Genomic DNA, 24,191 nt, shown 5'->3' on the forward strand with positions numbered 1-24,191 from the left:
AGAAGCAGCTCGTTTTATTGTAGTTCTCACGAGGGAACAGTCCGGAGAAGATACACAGAAAGCTATCTAGAGAAATTTTTTAAAAATATATGAATAACACATTTAATTTAAAATGGTTATATTTTTTTCAAGGTAGCATGAACACAAAGCACAGAGCTCACTGACTTGTTTGAATTAAGTTTTATTCTGTCAGATTCAGCTGCAATGCTCTTATTTCTGAAAAGAAACACAGTAAGTTTGTTTTAAAAATAAAGCGAGGTTCTTAACCTGGACCTGATAAAATACTGTTGGCATAGTTTTTATATCTGAAGTAATGTATGTAGTGGTGTAACGTGATACAGCTATTAGCAACATCACGCAAATATCCTCCAGAAGACAACTAGGGATTATCTGACAGAGTTTTTTATAGTTTTGGAAAAAAAAGAAAGTCTCTTTGACGGATTTTAGTGATACCACAGGATAAGAGTAGGAAAATGTCATACTACTGCATTTCGTTTGTGGAATTTAGGTTTGGAGTTCTCTTTTTTTTCTTTTTCTTTTAGTTTTAGGAACACTCCCAAGATTTCAAGGTTTAATAAGGAATAAATCCAAAATTCAGTCTAAGCTTGATCCTCATGAAACAGCAGGAAATGATTCTGGATAATTTCATTAATGTTAGCTGCAGTTTGGAATGAACTGGGGCTGTGTTTTGTGGAGTTCCTGTTCACTGCCCGTTCCTGTGATAGCTATTTTCCGTAATATTTTCAGGAACTGTGTTACTGAGATTTGTAAATTACTTTGTTACAGGAGAAAGATGTCATTTACTGAGTGAGAATTCATTTTCCCTGTTTTAAAATTGAATTGATCAACCCCAAGCTTTTCAGGTCCAAGACTCCAAGGTTTTCCTATGAAAGTTAGGAGCTGCTCAGAAAACATGGCAAGTAAGCTCTGCCCTTGAATGAGTTTTATATGAAGCGTGATTTCTATTCTTAGGAAAGGTTTGTCTCGGAGTTCTCTTGCAGTGCAGAGTCTCCCTTGTCTCCTGCAGTACCTGTTAGTTAAAAATGGGAATCTACCCCATGCGAAGCGTTCTGTAACGTTGCCCACAACAAAGGCCATGTGGTTGTGGCCAAATACCAAAATGAGGTGGGTTTGGTTGCTTCCCTGTAGCCATTGCCGTGACGAGAGCCATTGTTCTGCAGTTGCATCTTTGCTGGGTTGCTTAGGGAAGGGCGCGATGCAGAAACCATTCAACAGGGATGTACAAAGGGGACCTATATCACAGTCATGCGAAAGGAAATCGGTGGTTTATTTTGGGACACCTTTGACTTGGACTTCCAATTTTTAAAATGCGTATTTAAAATTATCTCTGTAGAAAACTATTTGCAAGAGTAGGTTTTTCAATTATTTTTTTGTTTTAAGAAAATACTTCTGTAGTAAAATATTTCAAGTACTGGCTAAGCTGTAAAGCTTAGGGCTGATAAACAAAGCATCTGAAGCCAAATGGCCCCTTAGCTAACCCCAATTAAAATAAAGATTTCATTGCGCTCTGTCCTGACAGAGAGGGAACATATTGTTGCCTTTAAGGGAGTTTGGTTTAGTTAATGAAAGAATTTATTTCATTTTTTTCAAATACAGAACCTAATTAAATAAGTTTCAACTTGACTTGTAGTTGAGGACATTTTAACTCCTTAAAGGTTGCTTTTGTGTCCAAGCACAGCTCCGTTATGAGTAATTTCCAATGCGATATTTAGTTTTGTCATTTATATAATGAGAACTTTTATAGCAGATCTCATGTGAGTAACTGTATGCCTGCTTTGTATATACGCGCATATGTGTTGTGCATTCTAGAAGTGTAAAACTTGTTATTGCGATAACTCTCTTCAAGCATCCTATCTGGCATTAAGTTTTACTCAGGGATAGTAACTTATACTAAATTCTTAAAAGTAACGTGGAAATGAAGGTGGTGTGGCTTTGCTCCAAATGCACTTTAAAAGCTGTAAATGCTGTCCGTACATTGCTGACTGAAAAGGAAGGTGTATTGAAGATTTATTTTCGGTGACACTCTCCAAGCAGTAGTTACAAGCTGTATCTCTACAGCATTTTGTCTTAGAGAGGATTAATGGTGGAAATGAAAGCAATTTGTAAGGATTACAGATGTGATTAGTTTGCCTTTCTTCAGGATATATCTGTGCTCATATAGATAAAGTTTATCCCCTGTTTGTCAACTAAGAATTTATTACATATTCTCCATGAAGAATATATGAAAAATAAAGAACACTTTTATCTAAAGATGCTTTCTTCTTACATACAAGAAAGTTTTATACTCAACCCTCCAAGGCAGACCAAGAATGGGAATGCTGTCACTTACGTTCGTTTCTTGCCTAAAAATTAAAAAATGTTAAATGGCTGCAGTGTCTCTGGCAACCAAATCCTAGGAGGTGAGTTACGGTCTGTGCTGAGTGACAGTGAATATTGCTCTTCGGTTGTGGTGTTTAAACTCTGTCAGTGCAGGAACTGCAATTAAAAGCACCTCACCAGCATTATTCAGAAGCTAGTGGGGTCTTCTAAGTTACGTGTTGCAAGAGATGAATCTAACCAAGGGAGTTCATGCTTAAGGTAAATAATTTTTAGTTGTAACAGGTTTGTAGATATTTCCCTCAAACATCTCTGAAACTACAAATATGTATTGTTTCGGAGCATTGGCTTTCCAATTAATAGGGAGGACTTCCTGATCAAAATTTTAAAAACATACATGTGTTGCATCCCCTCATGTGGGGATTTTAAGCTAATATTTGGAATATCTGTTCCAAATGTTATTTAATCGTGCGTTCTCCTTTCCATGTTGAATAAATTGCATTCCAGCTCTCTCAAAATGAGTTTCCAGGCAGAGCAAAGAAGCTGTCTCCAGTGAAGGGCTATTGATTTCCCCAAGTCCAAGTCATTCCCAAGGCTTTTCACTGCTTTTGCTTCGGGTCTGTATGACACCAGATTTCATTGTTACCTTCAACTGTGGACGTAAATAATATTTCAGGAATTTCTGTGTGTGTGAGGAAATAATTAATTTTATTTGCAGATAAGTCACAAAATATTTAATGGATTAAGAGGGACTTGCAGGGGCTTTTTAGTTGAAAAAAGAGTTGTCTGATGCGTTTGTGAACGTGAATGAAAGTAAGGACTGGATGGTACTGGAGTCCTAAGAATCTCTTGCTTATTTGGCATATGTTACAGATCTTGAGAGAAGTGAAATGTGGTGCTGTTCTTTTCTGTGAATGTCTGTAGATCATTAGGATTAAGATGCGTTTCAGAAATCTCAAGAACAGTTGTCAAACATGACTGAAAACAAAGCAGCGCATCTAGCCAGAGTTCTAGATATCCTCACTCTGCCCTAAAGCCACATTTCCCATCCATTATCTTGTCATAACTTATTGTGCTCAATTTTAATTAAATTCTAATAGCAATTTTGCAGTCATAACTGACATGAAAGTTTTCCAAAGACCGTTATACCCACAGGATATTTCCCTCACATATTTCTCTTCTTTCTTATTTTTCATCTTGTCCAAATTCTGTTCTTTGGAAAAGTCTTTGGTGATGCAGAGCATGAAACAGAAAATGGAGAAAATGGCATAGTGACTTGATGGGCAAGTATCAGTTCACAACCAGAAGTAACCAATTGCATTTTGTTTTCTTTGGTTTTACCAGTCATTGAAGAAATCTTTAAAACTGATATATTTGAGAAGGATCTTGGGTTTTATTTAATTTTACTTATGCTCAGTACAGTGTATGCACTGAGTATTCTACATTTAGGTTTCAATATACAAATGCTGAATCTTTAAATACAATAACTACTTTTGCAATGCTGCAGGCTGTAGTTCTTGCTTTTCTGCCTTTAAGGATGTTGTATTCACAAGTGTTATGCACAGCTTGTACTTTGATATCCCGCAGTCTGAAGTCTTTTTTTATGCTTAAAAATATATATATATATATATGAAATAAAATGATGTTGGATTATCAGTCCTTATTGCTGTATAGGAAGCCCTGTAATATTAATTGGTTGTCAGATCCCTAAGAAATAATGGATTAATGCGCTTGATCGTGATGCCCTGTTCAGAAGCTGAAGTTTGCTGATGTCCCCAGCCTCTCTATTTAACGCAATTACAGATATGCATTCAGGACGTTTGAGTGGATTGCATTTCATTAATATGATTTGAGCAGACAATACTAAGTTGCTGTTGGGCTCTGACAGCTAATTACTGAAATGAAGTGTGTACATGGCTAAGAAACAATGGAGCACTTGTCAGGAGCATTACAACACTGCAGAAATAGTGCCAAATCTTGGCATCACTCCTCAACAGTTTATCTTGTCTCTGCAGACCATCTCTGGGACATACATGATTGTGGTTCTGAGTTAGACTTTAGGGAGACAAAGTTTGTTATCACTGACTAAAATGAGTGTAGTTCTGTTTAATTCAGATGCCTGTATGTACTTATCCCGATTGCTAAACACACCTACTTCTTGCTTACAGGTGTCATTTTTGCCCATTTCCCCCTTTAAAATGTCTAATCTGGCTATTTCAATACCAGAGATACTATGAATGTCGGACCATTTTCTAGCATTATTTACAGGAAAAGGTCTCCCTGGCAATTTGAAGAAGGAGGATAGGAAGTGACTTCTCATGGTCTCTTCCAGTATAAAAAACCCAGGGTCAATCAAGCGAGGTTTCTAACAGTAAAGGTTCAGGATCAACGAGAAGGGGCTGTTGTTTGTACCACGCGTAGTAATCCTGCCAAGCACTTCATCAAATGATGCTGAGGAAGTTTGTGTTGGTTTTGAGGAGATTGGAGAGGTGCTTGGGAAAGGCCTGTTTGGGTGTATTTAATACACGAGCAACAGCCAAGTCAGTAAATATCTTGAGATGAAGATCCGGGTCTGATCGAGTCTGAGGGGAGAAGGAACATTCAGGTCTCCACCTTTCTGGTCTTTCCTGGCCATCTGCTCGTGACTCATTGGAGACAGAGCACTAGGCAGATGGGCTTTTCCTATCGTCAGTTATGGCCCTTGTGTTCTAAATCTCGGGTTTTCAACTTTTCTCTTTTCACTTTTTTTTATCATCTATTTGGGTATCAACCACTGGAAATGAGATGTTGCTAGAGAATTGTGTAACTTGTCGTAGAGTAAAAGGGAGAAAGCAAGATCTTGTGTCAGATGGCTCTCCTATCCCGTCCCCTCTCCCAGAGGTATTTCTGAGGTATTTTGGTAACATTTGTCTTTTGGAAGAAATGATGTTTCTGTTTAAGAGACTGTGCTGCACGTTCAGTGTCGAGTACTTCCTACACCCATCTGAAACCTCCCTGTGCACGTGTTGTTCTAGAGCAGACAGAAGCTATAGCTAGAGTGGTCAGTACTGGGGCTTATCTCAAGGCTTTTACAGAACCCTGTATTACCCCATGTGGTTTTGTCTTTATGATATATCTGCAGAATTATCAAAAATAATATCGGGCTAGCTACAAGGCATTTTTGTCATCCACTTCAACTGACTTCTGTATTGCAAGAGACTGTATCAGTTACTATTGGAGGTTTTTTCCTTCTGGTGTCAAAAGGAGTCTTGGGTTACCGGTGTGGTTTATTGTGCGTCCATGTCCCTGGCTGTAATGAGCACCGGTGCCACCTCTGAGCAGCCCATGTTATTTAATCTGTGCGTCTCCAAGGCCACAGGTAACATGGAGTCAAGGGAGTTTGTATTAAATGCGCTTGAGCCTTTATTACCTCAGTGGTACTTGCTGATCTTCCTGGTTTTGGAAAGCATTTCTCTTTTTAATCCTTAAACATTTCAGTTTGTAAACAAAAACAGAGGAAACTGAGATGTTTTTTCATTCCAGTTACAATAAGAATCAGCTAAAGATGCTGATTTAATCATATTTGCAGTCTGGTGACCTATACAAAATTGCAGCTTAGTTCGTCAGAATGAAAATGCACTTTTTAAATATGTACCTTTTTAAATGATAACTCAAGATTTATAACTAAAGTACTTAGGAGATTTTGTTTTAGTGTTTGTTCATGAGTTACAAAATTTCATTCTGACGAACTAAGCTGCAAATGCACTTTTTAAATATGTACCTTTTAAATGATAACTCAAGATTTATAACTAAAGTACTTAGAGATTTTTGTTTTAATGTTTGTTCATGAGTAATTCAAGGGTCTACTGCAAGCCATACCATCAGCAAGAAAACAATTTCAGTAGAAAAATGTTCTATTTCTTGATGAATTTGCATTGAATCTAAAAGAATTTTATTCAAATCTGCTGCTTCAGTTCGAGAAAAAATGGCCAGTAGCAGGTTCTGCCTGATCAACTGAAAAATTCATGTTGAGGTGCTGGAATAGTTTGCCGTCCTTGCAATTCATTTTACAAAACAAGTTCCAGACTGAGCTCTGCTTTCATGTATTCTCTCTCCATGGAAATTATGTCCTTTTTCTCATTTCAAATTAGATGAGTACAATGAAATCCTTATTTTACATATTTATTAACAAGGCTTTCATCCCTGTGGTATTGTAACTATCCTCACTGCTTTATGCAAAGAAATCACAAGGAGAACTCACAAACCTTTAGGAGGTGTATATGAGTGCTCGTTTTCAAGCATTATTGCTCATACCTGGACTCTTGCATGTGACTCCACCAACCATTATTAGTGGCCTTCCTCCAGTACGGTGTTGATGGCATTGATTTTATTTTTTTTAGTTCTGAAATAAATCCCATTCTAGACCTCACGTCAGGTTTGGATCTCTGTGCATACCCATTGTTAGAAAGTGAGTGATGAAGAGATGGTGCTGACTGCGCTGTCTGGCATGTGGAGGGTTAAGGGAATTTTTAGCCTCACCAAAAAGTATTTGGTCAGGTACTCAGGTGCTGGAAATTTTCTTAGCAACATCAGTCACCCAGGAACATGATCATCTGCTGTTCTGGGGTAGAGATTACAGAGCTTAATGATTAGCTACTATAAGCTGCAGCTGATGCCAGACTCTACCCCCTTTACACCTAATTAGCCTCATTAATGAGCTCTTCTGCTCTCCGCAGAGAGGGCTTCCTCCTTGGAATAGGAGGCAAAAATACTTCACCCAGGTAGATGTGCTGAAACCTTTAATTATTGCCCACACCTGCAAAGCCTTGTGGCTCTGACAGCAATATTGCTTAGCTGAAATTGTGCTTATTTACAGTGACCACAGTACAAAGCATTAACTCTTTAGCACCTTAAAAAGTGTTTTTAAGCTTTGGAAGTATTTGTATAGGGTATAAATCTAATTTGACACTTCATGAAGTTGGGTGTGTTGTGTGGGGGGTTTATTGTATGTGACAAAATGTTTTTAAAAGTTCCTGAGTATTTTGTTTAACCATGAAAAATGAGTTTAAATTACTGTTGAATGTCAAATATCGCATTACCGGAACTTAGAACACAGTTAGGCGAGTTTCATTCTTAAAATGAGCAACTTGTGCATTTTGAGCAATGTAATTGTGTACTGCTAAAATGAAAATATGGAGAATGATCTGTGTAGTAATCAATGTAGCAGACAATAGCTGAACTAATGAAGTGTTCTGGTGTGATTCTTAGCTACAGCAATTATTGGTAAGTAGCCACTACATTCTAGTGTCCAAATTTGATAACACCGTGTTTATTTTATTGTTTGTTTTAATCCTAAAATAGCTGGGTAACGTTCTTGCATTTGGGTCAAAGTGATTATGCCCGTGTAGAGCAAACGTGTATGTGCATTTATCAAATTAGCTCAGAGGCAGCTCAAGTCAGTGCTGATTCTGGCTTTTAATAGAGAAAGTTCACAGTGCTAATTTCACAGTGCAAATACTTTGTTGGGTATCCAGTGACTTTTTCCACGGTAGCCAGCTTTCTTTGAATTTTCAGCTGGAAAAGCCTGCTGTGAGAATATCTGGTGTCCGTGATGTAGATACTGGGAAATGATGTAACCCAGCCCTGCGGAGCAGCCGGCTGCCTGGAAGACAGCACGGGCAGGCAGCAAATGTCTTTTCCTGCTGTTCGGTGGCTTTTCACCTGCCTCTGGTGTCTGGCCTGGGAAGGAACCAGAGAGAAAATGTTGAGCTGCGGGGTGCTCGGTCTGCAGCCAACTGTGGTCACAAGTTGTGGGTCTTTCTGAGGGAGTTTGAGCCAAGGATTTTTTTTTTCCCCTGGAAATTCATCTTCTAAAATAAAGAGAAGACAGTGTGCCTCCTGCAGGCTGTATTCAGTGTCTGCGTGGAGTGATGGGGCTTTGCAGCCAGAGCTGGGAGATTGTTTTGTTTGCAGATGTTTGTAGCAGAATGCCAAGCTAATTTCCACTGAAGCATTAAAGTTAGAAAGGGATTTGGAACAGAGAACATGTATTCATACACTTGAAAGAATATTGAGAAACTGAAAATGGGGCTCAAAGCTGTGAGGTCACCATAATAATAATAGCCATCATTATTAGCAATTCTTAGGAGTATGCAAACCAAAGTTTGTTTTCCATTATTAGTAATTTAAACAGCATCAAACCTCACCAGCCAAGATACAATACACCCTGTGAGTCACAGAAACTCATGTGTGTTTTTCCATGAATGCAATTTGAATTGATAGCCAAAATAGAGCATAAAAATGAGTGATTTTTCAAATTCTTGGGTAAAGTTTTGTCAATTGTTAGTGCTCCTTATAACTATTACATAAATGGGATTGAAATATGTGGAGTCTTAAGGTCTGAAGATGGCAGGTTTAGATCTGTCTGCAGGGTGAGACAGCCAGAGGTTCCTGGGCAGATAAGGACTTTAACAACATTAAACTGGTCATTGAGGGCATGTGGGTCTGGAGGGGAGCGGAGCTGGCATTCTTGGCCCAGCAGAGATGTGCCCATCTGCTGTCTGTCAGGATCTGTTAGAAGTGCATCTGGATCCGTGCCCTGGAGTTTCAGCTGGGAGCAGGGCATGTGCTGGTCTCCACGACAACTCAGGAGCTGCGTAAACCGCTGCCTTCTGAGCCAGATGCTTCCCCGCACATGTGGGCTAATTAGGTGGCGTTTTCCTCCCCTCACAAAAGAGTTCAGAAATTTTGTGTGGTTTCCATGTCAGAAATGCGTGGCTGGTATAATGGGAGTTGGGAGGAGTCATGTGGCCAAGCACTAAATAATTACACTTGCTGCAAAGCTCGGCCTCGGTGTGAGGGAGCTGTAGGTTTGCAGGAACGCAGAACAAATTCCCCTCGGTTGCTTCATCGTGGATTGAGCAAAACCTGTGGGGAAAGTGCTGAAGGGAAAAATCTGCTTTTTTTTGTTCTCGTGTGAGATGCAACTTTCTCTTTATGAATGTATCAGGAGGGAACTGGGGGACTGAGACCGATTACGTATCTTACAATAAACACCTGCAAGACACAGCACTCTCTGCCTCTCAGAAGTGAGATATCTTTTGTTTTGTTTTGTTGGCTTTTTTAGAGGGGTTTGAATAAAAATTGCAAGGAGTGAGATGTTGCAGATGAAAGTCTGGGGAAATAAAATCAAGCCTGACTTTCAAAACTAACTTATTTTCTGATATGGCAGGAGGCAGGATGCTTACCCTGTTGTGAGACAGGGGAAAGGGCTTCGTTTAGTGCCAGTGATTGAGAAGCTCTGTTAAAAGTAATTGCAAAGTAGCACAGTTTTTGTGATCATACTAATGTGGCTTCTTGTGCTATAATCTGAGCCTCTTTCGGACAGACAAAGAGGGAATAAATGCTAAAAGGAAAATAAAGAGTTCTCACTTATTTCAGAAGGGAACTGCTTTACTTTGCTCTTTTCCACCCCTGAGGAGCAGAACCTTGAGTGGTTTGGAGCTGATTTCTCAGTTGTTTGGGCAGACGTGGATCACACCAGGGCTCTGTAACCAGCAGCACGGGCACAAGTGGCTTTGGTGTGGCAAGTTCCAGTTGTTCCCAGCAATGGATGCAGTTGTATCTTTAAGAGCATATGACATAAGTAACTGATGTATAATCCCACGTATATGATAAATAACCATAGCAAGCATGTGTGTGCATGCATTTGTATATTGATCATGACCACTCTGGTTTCCAGAGATGGTTACATGGGTTGAACAGAAAGGAGTGAAGCCTTTTCCGGTGTTCCTGACCCAGTGCCTCTGATCACCTCTCTCCAGGGACGTGAAAAACTCCTTCTCTACAGGGACTGCTTTTCCAGCTGTGGTTTTTCATGGCAATAGTTGAGGCTTTCGCAGCATAATTTCCAGAGGCATAATGTGATGGCAAATCAAACCTCAGCGAGTTCTGTTGTAGTAATAGCATTTAATTTGCCCGACATTCTATGAAGGAGGTGGCATTGCAGATCATGTTATCTCGTGTCTTGTGCATTAGTATATCTGCCAGAGAGTAGAAGTCTCTAACTCAGTGAAAATTTAAAGTTCCATTCCACAATATCTATTTTATTTATGGAGATGGGGTTTTTGTTACTTAGCCAAGAGAGTGGGATTTTATGACCTACCTTTATGACTCAAGCTTCGCTCACATTGCTTTAGTGAAGTTAAAAACAGGTTTTTCTCCTTCTGCGTCTCTATTAGCATCTAAATATTACATTAAAATGTCTCCATCTTGAAAACAGCTGTTTTGTTCAGCGTGGTTTTGGGGATCGTGATACAAAAGAGTCATAAACTTCTTGCACAGTAACGTATTTTCAACGTATTTACTTGGGTGGATCCTGGAAGCTTCATTGGTTTGGATGAGTTGTGGCATTTTACCTGTATCTAGGAAATCAAAAGAAAGCACAGTATCTACATTTGTGACCACTAGGCGTATTGGTCACTTCTGAATCTTGGCCAATCATTTATTGGTTTTGCAGAGATTTATTTTTTTTCCTATTTTAACAAAATATTTTCTATTCTATTGAGTTTTAATAAATGAAACAAAAAAAAAGCTTGTAATTTATCTCGTAGGAAATACTTTGTGTGCATTGTGTTTCTAAGCACACTTTTGTATTTTGTCACGGTATAAAATAACTCGTACAAAGAATTGCTCGGTGATTTTTCTCCTTTTTTGTATTGTCACTAATGTTCCACAATAGTTAAAATAGAAAAAAGACCTTTTTATTATAGGAAACCTGAATTGGGAGCTGCTTTGCATGCAGAACATACTGGCTTCAATGGGAGCATTGCTCATGGAATGATTGCAGAACTGGGCCCTGAAATTACCTTGCCAGCTAATGATAAAATCGCATGCAGGCCACAGGGGTTTTTGTGGAATAAATATAAGAGTGGAACAACATACAGTACACATTATACCAGTAATTTAAAGCATATTCAGGACAAAGAGAGAGTTCCCAATGCAGGCAGCATCATAGAGGTTTGCTGTATCTGATAAAGATTAGGTTTCTCAGCTCATAATACCATACTATTACTTTTCTTTTGTTAGTCTTTCAACACCTACACTCATGCATTGACACAATATCAAGTAGGAAGAGGAAGAATAGCCTCGTATTTAAGGTACTGAACAGGGATTAAAGAAATTTCGGTTCTTTTCCCTGGCTCTGTCAGAGACTTTTGTGACCGTGTACAAGTTACTTATTATTTTCATGCCTCTATTCTTGATCTGTGAAATGGTGATATTTTTTCTTTTTATTTTCTTTTTTTTTTCCTCCTTCCTTTCCCCCCAGCCCCAAATGCTTGCTTTGCTGGCTTCTCTGCACTTTATCTTCCAAGTTTGTTGCTCGAGCCCTAGAGACACGAGGCTGTACCAGCTGCTGAGGGACCTACAGCTGATGTTGGTGATCAGGGCAGGCGATGGCCTGAGTTGGCCACAGAACCCCTTGCTCTGATGCAGTCAAGTAGATCCATTAGTTGTGAATCTGCGTGTGTGTCATTTTACTTGGTCTAAAACTAAAAGGGTTTGAAAGGAGAAGCAGAAACATTGCTGTGTGAGGTAAATTTTTTTAAGTACACATTTTACACATTTTTAATTACACAGTTGAATGTTTTTTCTTAATTTCATCTTGTATTTGAAGTTAGTTCTGTGCAAAGTTTATACGTCCTTTCTGGGGATGCTTTACTTTTGTTTGGGTTTTGGCCAGATAGCCCAAAGCAAGAAAAAGCTTGGTTATGTCTGACTGTGTCATATGTCCGTGTTCTGCAACATAACCCAGCTTCAGAAAGCAAGCTCCTGAGCTCTTGTAAAGGCAGTGCCTGAGCAAAGCTCACTGTGTGTGCATGGACCCACCAGCCCCAGTATGGTATGGGTTGAGTTTTGACACATGAGGATCCCCTTTTGAAGGGGATGTCGATGTGATTAAGTGTTGTGATTGGTGTCAGTGAGTTGACTGACTCCCTTTTATTTCTCCTTCAGTGATGTTATTGTGACTTCTTACAGGCGTTATCAGATCACATGCAGAAGAATGACAGCTGTCAGAAATCCCAATTCACCAGCAAATGCAAGGGTTGAGAATATAGAGGAGTGATCTGTCTTGTTTGGTACTGTAAATGTTATAAAAAGTATATCTAAAAAGATAGATACTGTAAATCTATTTTAAAAGAAAAAATGGTAGGGATATTCACCTGTGATGTATCTCTACCAGAAGTTATAAAAACTGGAAAAAAAAGCCCAGAATTAGACTGGTAATGAAAATGGACATTGACACGAGACAGCAAACGTTTGGACAGTACAGTCTGCGTTGGCAAATATGTGTTTTTTAAATGCTTTTCAAGATTACACTTGGCAGTACTAACCTATCAGAACCGCTAGTCTCTTTTTGAACAGAGCCTTAATTTAGTTTTCTGTGGAAGTGTGGTCAAATCTCTGAGCACACGATTTCTTTGTTCCTGAGCAGCATCTTGAAATGCTAATAAAGCTGTGGTATTATTTGCTTAATGCAGAGTATTTGATCTATGCTTTCTTGATTCCATTATGACTGAGGCGGATGCAAAGAGCTTTCTTGTGCTGAACGGCCGCACTAGTTACAGGGAGGTTATTTGTCGTTGCAATTGCAATCTGAGTGAGCTGGTGTCCTGTCAGGTGTCTGTCACCAATTTCAGATTTTCTTTATTGAGTCCTGCTGGCTGCCTGATGATCCTTCCTCAGCTGTGATGAGCTAATCTTGCCTTCACATCCTAATCACACTTCCTGAGAGGTCTGCAGAGCGCTTGCTTGCCTTCGCTTGCTGTTGTAGCTGACACTGACAGGTATATCCCCCTCAGCAAGATCATTCTCCTTAGTTTCCCTATAATTCAGGGTGGAATTAAGGATGATAATTCCTAGACTATCCCTACAGGCTTTACTTTATCATTTGCAACATAGCCAATTGTAGTAAAGGATGTGGTTATTTGCAGCATCTAGGTGGTAATAACAGTGATAGATGAATCTCTTGCATGCCGTTGTTGTTGCTGCATGTTTGGGGTTTGCCGTGTAGCACAGTGACATTAGACGTACAGCTTGTACACTGTCAGATTGTCATCTTGGGCTTCACCTTTAAATTCCACCCACACCTCTTCATTTTGTGGCTGGTTTACAGAGCAGCTCTAATGGCTTGTGTATTTATTAGAGAGGCTTTGAAAGAGCACCTACATGGTTTAAGGGCATGCATACAGCAGCACAAAATTCATTACGTGCACCACATGCTGACCATGGCAATGCAGAAGAGATTACACGTATCTTCCATGACATAACTTTTTGGGCTGTCTAAACATAGTCTTCAGCTTTGGGTTGGGTTTTTTTCACCCTTAGAATCAAGTTCTGTGAAATCTTTGCTTGTGCAAGACACTCTCACTGCTGCCCTAATTTGAACCCTTCATGATTTTACTGTTTTCTCCAGCAGTCACATGCTGGCTTTAAAGCCCCATTACTCAGATGCACACTTTGGTGTCTCATCTCTTGCAGGAGTGGGAATAGATTGGACTTCCTGGAGTTATCTTGGCACCTGTGTGTCTTTCCCGAAGTATCCTTTGTGTTTGCCTCTGTCCTTTCCTCCAAGTCCCTCTGTAACCTGTCCTGTCTTGTCCCACATATTTCTAGTCCTTCATATTCACTGGGAAAGTTCTCACCATAAGCAGCTACCTGGGCTGTCTGCCATGGTGAGTCAGACAATTTGTGTGTGGTGCTTCTCCCACTGACAGTAACTGCACCGGGTCCTGTCCCTTCTTTCGAAAGAAAGTTTTTCTTTCTGATGAAAAATTGTTTCCTTGAAGGATCGGGGACCATGACATTGTTTCACAGTGTAGCTAATCAAAATTGGGCTTTATCTTTCCATCGGCTTTTTGGCTGCTTAAAATACAACGGGTTTCATGAAACTCTAGAACAGTCTGAAAAAAAGTCCTAGACTCTCTTTTCGTTTTTCACTTGCTGCTTTAAGTAGTTTTAAACATTATTTTAGAATGTAAAAGCATTCCAATTTAAAAATAGGGCTGGCAACAGATCAGATGTGGGCTGAAACTTTTCAGCTTTTTAAGCGGTCATGAGATAGCAGCACTGCCCTGATGAACTTCATTATGCCATGTGAATATAAAATATTCATATAAAGGGAGATTTGCAAAGGTGCAGAGAGAAGGCACGTATTTTGTCAGTGCATCTGGAAGTCTTAAATCTTAGACTTGCATTTGAAAGTTACTTCTCTTGTGTTAAGATTGCAGATTAAATGTCTTTGAAATGTGTAAATTTTTGTATTAAAAATAATGATGTTATCCAATCGTGAAATGTATGTGAATTGTCTAATACTACAGATCAAATCGGATTCCTCATGGAGTCACATTGTGCACACATTTAGAGCACTTACAATGCCATATCGTAGCTTCTGTTATGCATTTAGAGTTGGAGAGGGAAATGATGGATATTTAAGGTGTTGACAAATCAAGGCCTAAATTCTAATTGTTTGAAACAGCAAGTTTAGGAGTTGATGGGTTTATCAGGACGAGTCTTTATAATTGTTTTACATGTGAGCAAGCCTGTTCATTTCACAGAATAACTGCGGTTCTTAGCACGTCCTCTCATGTATCGTGTCATCTGTCAGTAAAAGCAGAGCTGACTAGCTTTATAATTTACAGTTAACTAAATCTGTCAAGAAAATGGTCTTATTGTCCATCTTATCTTTTTGTAATGAAGCTGTGGATGGGGGTTAGCAGCAACACGTTCACTCCTCTGGAGGTTGTGGCGGGTGGCAGGTACTAATGCATTCTGAGCTGAAAAGCTCACGCTTGACCTTGGTGATTAAAGTTTTTCCTATCATCTAGCAGCCGTTGAGCCTGAATTGGCTCTTAAGAGGTCAAAAGGTCTAATCAACCTAATGAACAAACTCCTTCATTAATACTTTGGGAAAGGAAGTGTGTTAGCACTCCAGTAATACCAGGATCCCCCAGCTGCATCTGTGCTTAGGGGGTGAGGCTGGTGTGGTTGTGCTGGGTGTACACTGGGGTAGAGGAAGCTTCTGTTTGGCAGCGTGTAGTTCTGTCTGCAATGTTCCTACTCTTTAAAGGTCCTCTCCAACCCAAACTGTTTGATGATTCTCTGTCCATGGGAGGAATTTTGGATTCTCATAGATCATAGGAAGCGTTGCTCATTTCCTTCAAAGTGTTTTATAAGTCAGGATGAAATGAAAGCTGAACGTTCCTCTGGAGGACAACTTCTCTGATCATGGACTGATCTAATATTCTTCACGCATTCCTCCCAGCAGTTTTCACACTCCAGATTGTATCTATGTCAGATACAAGTATTTTTCAGGCATCTTTTATTACGTTCTGGAAGCTGAATTTGATGGAAAAGCCTTTTTCGTACTGCTCAGGTAGATGTGGGCCCTGCTTGGAAAGTGTCACTACAGTTTCTGCAGTAACAGATGCATTTGCAGTCTCCTAAGATTTTTCTCTTACTCTAATGGTAGTGCTTCATAGTACCCTGACTTTTACTTCCTTGTACCTGAGAGAGAGTTTAAACAAATCCCAAGTGGGTTTTTTCACACTTATGCTTCTTGCCCAGAAAGACTGCAGTGGTTTTGATTTTCCCTGTGAACAGTAGGAAATGTACCAATGAGAAAGTTTGTTCGATTGTGAACTCAGGGAAATTGGTGAGTACTTACGAATATTAAGGAATGAAGGTGTCGTCACAGTTTGCCCACCATAGTTTTGAGGATTTAGTATCCTTTTAGCATGGATGAGGTGTTAGAAGTCCTGGCATCGCATGGTGGCTTCCCATGTAAATTTGGGAAAAACCAATATGCTCAAGCAGTGCTCTGGTGTGCGGGTTTTTTGAGCACAGTCATTTTAGCGGCCCCGTTATCCTGACTTTACACAGCCCATGGTAAATGAGATTGCTAATTTAAAAAGCTTTCAGAAATTGAACGGTACCACCCTTTTAAGGGAGGTGCTTTAAGGTTTTTTGCTATCTAATGTTGATTTTAAATACTCAACAGATAGAGTCCAAATATATTTCAATATGAGTATGAAAAGCCTCCGTATTAATTATGCATCGGTGTAATTTTATCATTCTTTCTTTTTTTTTCTTCAATAAATGTGTTTGCTTGCTGCATTGAGTATTTGTAGATTTAAGTGTGGAGGAAATTTGTGCCCTTATGGCAGATGCACAGCAGACTTCAGCATTAACATAACTCATTAAAATAAGATAAAAGTAGAGCTGCAGAACCATTTTTGTCTTTTGCCAACAAGGTTGTGAAAAAGGGAAATTGCACTCAGTCAGCGTATGAAAGTGTAATGTGAACCGTGCAGAGAACAGAGTAGACATTGCTGCCTTGTTCGTGCAGGTTAACCAGAGGGGTCCACCGAGGCAGACGAGCAGAATATCCAACATTCAGATGACCATGTCGTATTCTGGGGACGTGAAATAAAATTACCTCTTTGGGTGGCAGAAGCTCCTTCACTAGCACTAGCAAAATGTGCACATAGCAAATGTGTTTTATTTTGGTGAGACGCGGTTTGCCGGTTTCCAGCCCGTTTCTCAGTCACACGATTGAAACCTGGAAACAAACGACAGTTCACTCGGTGTTGTGTAAGGCCGACTCGATTTACCTGTTTATTGTGGAAGAGAAGCAGATAAAAAGAAGACAGTGGATTCAGACAGACTCAGACAAGCTTTTTCAGTGTTTAATGCTCTCGATTCTACAGGGCGAACCCATCACTTTTTGTGAAGAAATGTTTGAAAGAAGACGGTGGATTCAAACAGACTCAGACAAAGCTTTTTCAGTGTTTAATGCTCTCGATTCTACAGGGCGAACCCATCACTTTTTGTGAAGAAATGTTTGTGTCCCATCGCTCTGCTGTCATGAGGCAGTTTCTGCAGAACGCCATTCAGCTCCAGCTCTTTAAGCAGGTACTGGCTTAATTGCTCTAATGGAGAAGCAGATCCTTTAACAACACAGCTGGTTTTTCTGAGGGCTGTTCCTGTATTCCTTCATCTGTCAGCCACACAATGAGGGAAATTCGTGTAGCGGAGCACCTTGATTTCTGCTTGCTGGCTTTGCTCAGATTCAGGCTTTCTGTATTTTAAGAGGTGTATAGTTTTTCCCACTAAACATCTCTCTGCTCAGTTTTTGATCTGAGCATACCTGAACCCCGTGTATCTGCTGTAAACTTTGGACTTAAACTTACTTTTAAACATTATATCACTGCTTCAGGGAGGCTGAAAACGTGCCTGTGTAGACAAACACGTGAATACTGGGGTTTTTTCTGTGAAGCAGCTTACCTTTTTGCATTGGTAAATATTTAACCAGTTTTGTTTGTATTTTCATTCTGTTTCGAGTCCCTTCCAGATAAGAGCATTGGGTTATTCTAGGAAATGCAGAATAAATTCTTTCTGAAAAGATAAAGGATGGGATGGCTGATTTGTTTATGTTCTCTTTTAATGCTGATGTAGTTCATTGATGGTCGTCTGGATCTTCTTAACTCTGGAGAGGGCTTCAGTGATGTTTTTGAAGAAGAGATAAATATGGGAGAATACGCAGGTAAGAAACTGAGTATTTTGAAGTCATTTCAGACACTGCCCTTGACTTACTGTTTGTGGGCCATCATGGTGTGATGGGGCGTGGGTCATTGTGGTTACTCAGCCGAGCACTCAAACTGAGGCTGCAATGATCCCTGCAGGTTGAAGTGTCTTACATTTTTGTTCATTCCTCTGTCAAGAACTTAGAATAACTTACTGTAGTCTGAATAAAGTCTGTTCAGTCGTACAAAAACTCAGCATTACCACCTGGCTGAGAGAGGTCTTATAATGGAGGATACTTAAAAACCTTCCCTTTACCCAAAACCACCTGAAATTTCTTTTGGCAATCTTAAAAAATATCTCGCTGTTCGCAGATGTCTGAAAGACAACACAGATAAAATAAAAATACCTCTTAGCAAGTAAAAGAAAAATTGTGGAGATATCATCAATTTTTATTGTTGGGTTTCCATTAAAAGAAAAGGATGGGTGTCCTGTTCTGCTTCTGTACTGTTCATGCTTTTAGAGCTAACACTCTGCATTTCTAGCTTGCTTTCTATTTGGTGGAGAGTTACAGTTTGTTTGTTTTTGTGATTCTCTCTAGGTAGTGACAAGTTGTACCACCAGTGGCTCTCTACAGTCAGGGTAAGAACACAGTACTGTTCCAGTTCCCGTTCTTACTGGACCATTGTAGAATTCTGGCTGTTGACCTCCATCCTCACCAACATCGCTAACCTGCTCCTGCAGTGTTTTGCTGTGACCAACCTGAGTTTGGTTGTGTGGCACTACTGCGCCCTTCAGATGAAGTAAAGAACAGAAGTAAAAATTACACTGGAAAAAAAAATCACTATAAGAATACTCAAGTCTTTGAATCCAACGTTTAGTATCTTAGAGACCGCTGGAAATAAGTTATTGCCATTTTGGAAAATAATGTGGGTTTTCTTTCCTTTTAATAGAAAAGGAAATAAAAGGGAACATAGCCACACTAAAAAGCTCTTTATGAAGCCAAGTGGTACGAAATGCTGAAGTAATTTTAAAATTATGAGAAGGGAATGGCTGACAGTGAATATAAAAATACGTGTAATTAAATTGAACAGTTTATAATTTTTGTTGAAGATTAATTGTCAGGTAGTAACAGAACTAGTAGACCTTAAAACTGTTATCATCTGATTGCACTTCATCTCTGGAAGTATAGTTTTGTACCAAAATAAGAAAATATAAAGTTACCTAAGATTTTATTCCCTGGATTTTACCCGTCTCCTGTATTTATGAAATAAGGTGGTGTACAGCAATAGTCAGTGGTGTGTGGAAGATGTGTAAAACCCTGAGCAGACCAACAGGTTGTCCTGTCTGACATATTACCGCCTTATGACTTTTATTATGCTCACCACATGCAATTCTGCTTTTCTAGAATTAACGTCTATGACTGTAGTTAGATTTCATTTTCCCTGAATTTATCCCTTTATCAACTACTTAGGCCTTAAAAAGGCAGCATGCTTTTGATAAATGGTCTTGTGGGATCATGACAAGGGAAATATAAAAAGTCCTACTTCAGAGTGAATGTACAGGCTTTCCTGAAACAGGATTTTCTGCCTCAGCCATTGGGTGCTTGGCAGGATGCTGTCGTCTCAAACTTGTTTAGGATTTTAATGCAACGTGCAGGACACCCTTGAAGGAGAGTGCAGCAGTCACAACACTGTTTTGTGCCCCTATAAGACACGGGCTCTCGGGATTAGGAGACACTGACATTCTTCATTGAAAACTGCTGGTTTAAACAGCATTGGGGTTCCTCTGGAAAAGCAGAGGAACATTTACTTGTGTTCTTTTTCTTTAAATTTACCATTTTAATACTCAGCTCTGCTAATAAGCATAGTTAATGCTTTGTTATTTTAAGGTAAGAATGGTGGATTTTAGATTGCTGTCTGCTTTGAAGAGCTTTGATAAAATTTGTTCTATTGTTCCTATAATTATAGAAAGGAAGTGGAGCCATTTTAAATACAGTAAAGACCAAGGCTAACCCTGCTATGAAGACTGTCTATAAGTTTGTAAGTATCAAGTACTGGCTTACTACTGAGATAAGAGCCTAATTACGGTTCTGTTTTAACCTTTCGAATGAAACTTGAGACTTAAATCCATTTTTATTGGACTCATGAAATTACTTAAAATACACATTCATCTAAATTTCAGATTTAAATGGAAAAGTCATTTTGAAATTTAAAACATAATTGAAATGCGAAAGAGAAGGGGAACTTGTGATTTCTTTTGAAAGTGTAGATGATAAATTCTATTTATTACATGGAACTATTTCTGGGAAATAGTGCCTGTATGCTCTGCTAAGCAGCCCTACCATCTCATCATTACTCTGCTGGAAACCATTGTTACCTCAGGTTTCTCTGCTTGCAGCTTCATCGAAATAAGGGAATCCTCTCATTTGCCAAATTGTTTCCATCTTTTCAGAACGTCAATTAATTTTCCCTAGAAATTTCTTATACCTGCTTATTTAGAGCCCAACTTACTGAGCTATTCTTTACATGAAAATGTTTTCAGCCCTGTTAACAAACAGCCAGTGTGTTACCGTGTTATCACGTGTGGCTGCCAGTTCCACCATGCAAGATACACCAGCAGAGGCAAGCGAGGATTTCTTGTAAGCTCCATTTTAGGATGTAACGTGACAAAAAGCATTGAGAGAACTATTCAAACTTTGCTGCTGCCTTTCTCCAGCCTGAGATGAGCAGGGCGAGATGAGCTCTCCTGAATGGAGCTGGCAGCCAGAGGACTGCACACAGAAAGTTCGCAATTTCTATTGATCGGTAACTTGTAACAAAGAGAAATACTTGGAGGGGAAGACTGAGGGTGTGGATGTCTATGGCTTCAAAACAGAGAAATCCAACATTTTTGCAGTGAATGTGTGTGTTGGAGTGGTGCTGGTGTTTTCTGTTTGTTTAGGGTTTTTTAGCTTTCTGTGTGTTTTAATACGTTTTCAGTATATTTTTCCTTCTTGTTTTTAGTAACTAGAGAAGGTGAATCTTGACGCACTGAAATCAAGCGTTGTCACTGCTGGAAATAGAAGGGGATTTTAATTTAAATTAATTTTTCATGCAGGCAAAAGATCATGCAAAAATGGGAATAAAAGAAGTGAAAAACCGCTTGAAGCAAAAGGTACTTGAAGTTCTTATTCAAAATGTATAAGCACCACGTATGAAATACTCAGTCACAAAAAGCATTATGCGATCAATAGGAAGCTGTTTGATACGGTGTTGTTAGCACACTTCAAAATGCATTACCAGCTGTCCCGGATTTTTCACACTGTTATAAATATTCACAGACAAAAAAAACCCGTCTTCCAATACATTAAGGCTCTGACTTAAACCCACAAAAGCCGGAAAATTGAGTGTTCTTAGTGGAGTGGTCCCTCTCCTGTCCTTTGTGCTGGGGCATTGTGGAAGGGGACTTTACGTGAACTGGGAGATCTTTCCTACAGCGACAGCAGTGAACTTTTTGCAAACGGCAGATTGTTGTTATTTCTACAGCAGTCTCTCAGGGAAAATAGTGTGGTGTGGTCATCGGAAAAGCATTTGTGTGTTTCGTGAGTGTCTGCTGCAAAGTTTAGGCATAAAGGAATGAAATTAGAGTTGGTGTTCATGTCAAATTTGAATTATTGCAGAAAAAAGTACTCAAACTGTTGTTTTCCAGGTCTGTTTGTAAACAGTGCAATTCTAAGAGTGCTGAATTACGTTATCCAATGCTAACTGCTCCTTTTAAGCCTGAAGCATGGTCATATTGGTATAAACCCTATAAATGAATTGTTAACTCTGCCTTAGGTTTATTTCAGATATTCTGTTTGTCATATGAAGCGGAGCTGTTACAGTCTTTTGGGAAAACAAGACGGCCAACTGGTAGAACTGCAGTTCTTACCAGAAATTTGTATTCATTTTGTTACGCAGTAGTTTAGGGTTTTTTAACCTGTGCTATCTCAGCAAATTTCTTCTCTAAAACTCTACACCATCATCTTAAGGTAGTGCTGGAAATGTGTTTCTTTGGCACAAACAGAAACCTACCTGAATGTGTCAACAACACTTTAATGCACAGGGGTTATTCTGAAGCCAGGTCATGAACTGATGGTACTAACTGCGTGTAAAACCCAAATGCTCTCTGAATTCTCTAGCAGATTGCTAGAGATTTTTGAGGAGATAAAGTTGCTTCAGATGCTTTTAATGCTATTTTATTTTATGACATTTACTACTTTGAATGTGTCCACTTTAGGTATAATATGAAAATATTAGAAACATGAAGCCGTTTTCTTGGACATGGAGTTTTTTATGTAATTCCATGTGTGTCACTTCTGGACATAACCTTCATGAATAATAAAATGTTTGGCCTTCTCATGCGCATTTCTAAAGCAGTTGGAGCTGTGTAAAATGACCAGGTTGTTTTCCTGTATTTTAAATTCTAATATAATTGTATGCTATTCTGTGACATTTGTGTAAGAGGCTGAGAAACGTCTCGTTCATCCATTGCTTTGTTTTATTATCATTTATTATTGTTGTTGTTGTTGTTGTTGTTATTATTATTATTATTATTATTATTGTCTTCCTAGTCCTTCAAGCAGCAAGCACTCTTTTTAAAAAAGACACATAACATTTACAAATAAATGGCCCAGTTTTGTTTCACCTTCCTCATTAGGTGGCATTTTGGTAACTAAGATGGCTAAACAGGCCAACACATGCTTCCACGAGAGCTTACAAGATTTCTCTGAGCAGTTGGCACTTACTGCTCTACCTCTCCTTTCTTCGTTAAGTCTGTTCATTTCTATCCCATCTCTTCTCCATTTTGAACACAAGATAGGAAGATAGCTCTAAAATGAGGTACTGCTCTGTTTAAAGTGATAGAAATAGCAAAAATAGTTCCGGCCACCCTCATATTATTTTTCATCTACATGTCTGTGCTGCTCTCTATGAGTGCATCCTCACCAATTTTCGTGTGACAGCATTGTATTTTTCGTGTATTTACGTACTAGTAATTACAAGGGTTAACTGTTTGAAATTCTGGCATCATTAAATACTTATTTTTTGCCAAATATGAGATGCTAGTCTTTCATCTTCTAAGGATAACCTAAGGTTATTTTTAAACTGAACTTACTATCCACTGCATTTTAACGTGTTATTTTCCATTATTAATACAAAAAGTATGCAGGCCACTGGTAAGGAAGAGTCAAATATAAACATCCCTTTTCCAGTTTTCACTGCCAAATATGAGCAGCTTCTGTACAAGATAGAATTTAAAAATGCAATAAAGCTAGAGGTCTGCTTCCTACATCTCTGCATAGCAATGGTGACCTCTTAAATATAATCAAGAGCCCATTTTGCCCTTGGTCTGCTCCAGTCTTGGGTTTGAATTGCAAATGGGAAATGCAGGATTGACCTGTTGAGAGGTCACTCTGGTGTGTGTAAGGTCCTTCTTTAATATGATAGCAGAGATTGAATGGGGCTCTATTTCCATCCCTTGTTCATTTGTGGAACAGTATTTCAAAGCAACAGAAATAGTTTTCAGAGGATTCTTATGAGTGATAGCAAATAATTGTTAATAGATACAGCATGGCGGCTTTATTTTATATCTGATACAGCGCTTTTTTCTTTTTCTTGTTCTTTTCTTCTTTTTTTTTTCCTTTTTCCTTTTTCCTTTTTCCTTTTTTTTTTTTCTTTTTGTAAAGGCTGCTTTTTCCATTTCACAAATGGACCATGGTGGTCAAGTCACTCGGTTATTGGCTCGTTTGAAGCTTAACTACATAGAATTAGGAAGAAGGAGGAATATGAATGGTACCGTCCTCAACTTTCAGTAAGGAGAATGTAACTTACTGAAAGCTTCTGGATAAGACAATTTATATAAATGGTGGGGCACTTGGCATTAATGTATTCAGCATTCTTTCACTTACCAGAGCCCTGTGTGGCTCTCGTTAATGTCTGTTATCAATGGGCTGTTGTCAGTGCTTTATTATCGGTACAGCTAGAAACAACTCATTTAGAGGTCTATAAAATAACCTGGATAGTCCTGCTAGACATTCTGGAATGTGTTTTTTGCTCTTCTAATAGACAGTATTTGTAGTCCATTACAAAAGATCCCTAGAAAAATTACTAATGCATATTTAAACAGAAGAAAACCTTATGCAGTTTACAGGGTGAACTTTACATATCAGTAAATATGTATCTTACTCATTCTCTGAAGTTCCTCTTTTAAAATCAATAGGTAGTAAAGGTATTGCCTGAACAGACAGTTGTGAGGGGAAGCGCTGTTATATA

At 39.0% G+C, this 24,191-nt stretch overlaps 1 protein-coding gene across 1 annotated transcript in view; it reads left to right on the forward strand.

Annotated features, from left to right (window-relative positions):
* Positions 1–24,191, forward strand: part of DENND1A (DENN/MADD domain containing 1A) — a gene marked incomplete at its 5' end in the record, with an annotated part of 93,160 nt that overhangs the window by 33,063 nt on the left and 35,906 nt on the right. Inside the window, 5 exons of the mRNA XM_010189925.1 lie at positions 17,188–17,289; positions 17,833–17,920; positions 18,500–18,540; positions 19,869–19,940; positions 20,998–21,054. Coding sequence (XP_010188227.1) covers positions 17,188–17,289; positions 17,833–17,920; positions 18,500–18,540; positions 19,869–19,940; positions 20,998–21,054 — 360 coding nt within the window. The remainder of the gene's footprint in view (positions 1–17,187; positions 17,290–17,832; positions 17,921–18,499; positions 18,541–19,868; positions 19,941–20,997; positions 21,055–24,191) is intronic.

The sequence above is a fragment of the Mesitornis unicolor genome, unplaced genomic scaffold (genome assembly GCF_000695765.1).
Source record: "Mesitornis unicolor isolate BGI_N332 unplaced genomic scaffold, ASM69576v1 scaffold5588, whole genome shotgun sequence".
Classification (NCBI taxonomy): Eukaryota; Metazoa; Chordata; class Aves; order Mesitornithiformes; family Mesitornithidae; genus Mesitornis; species Mesitornis unicolor.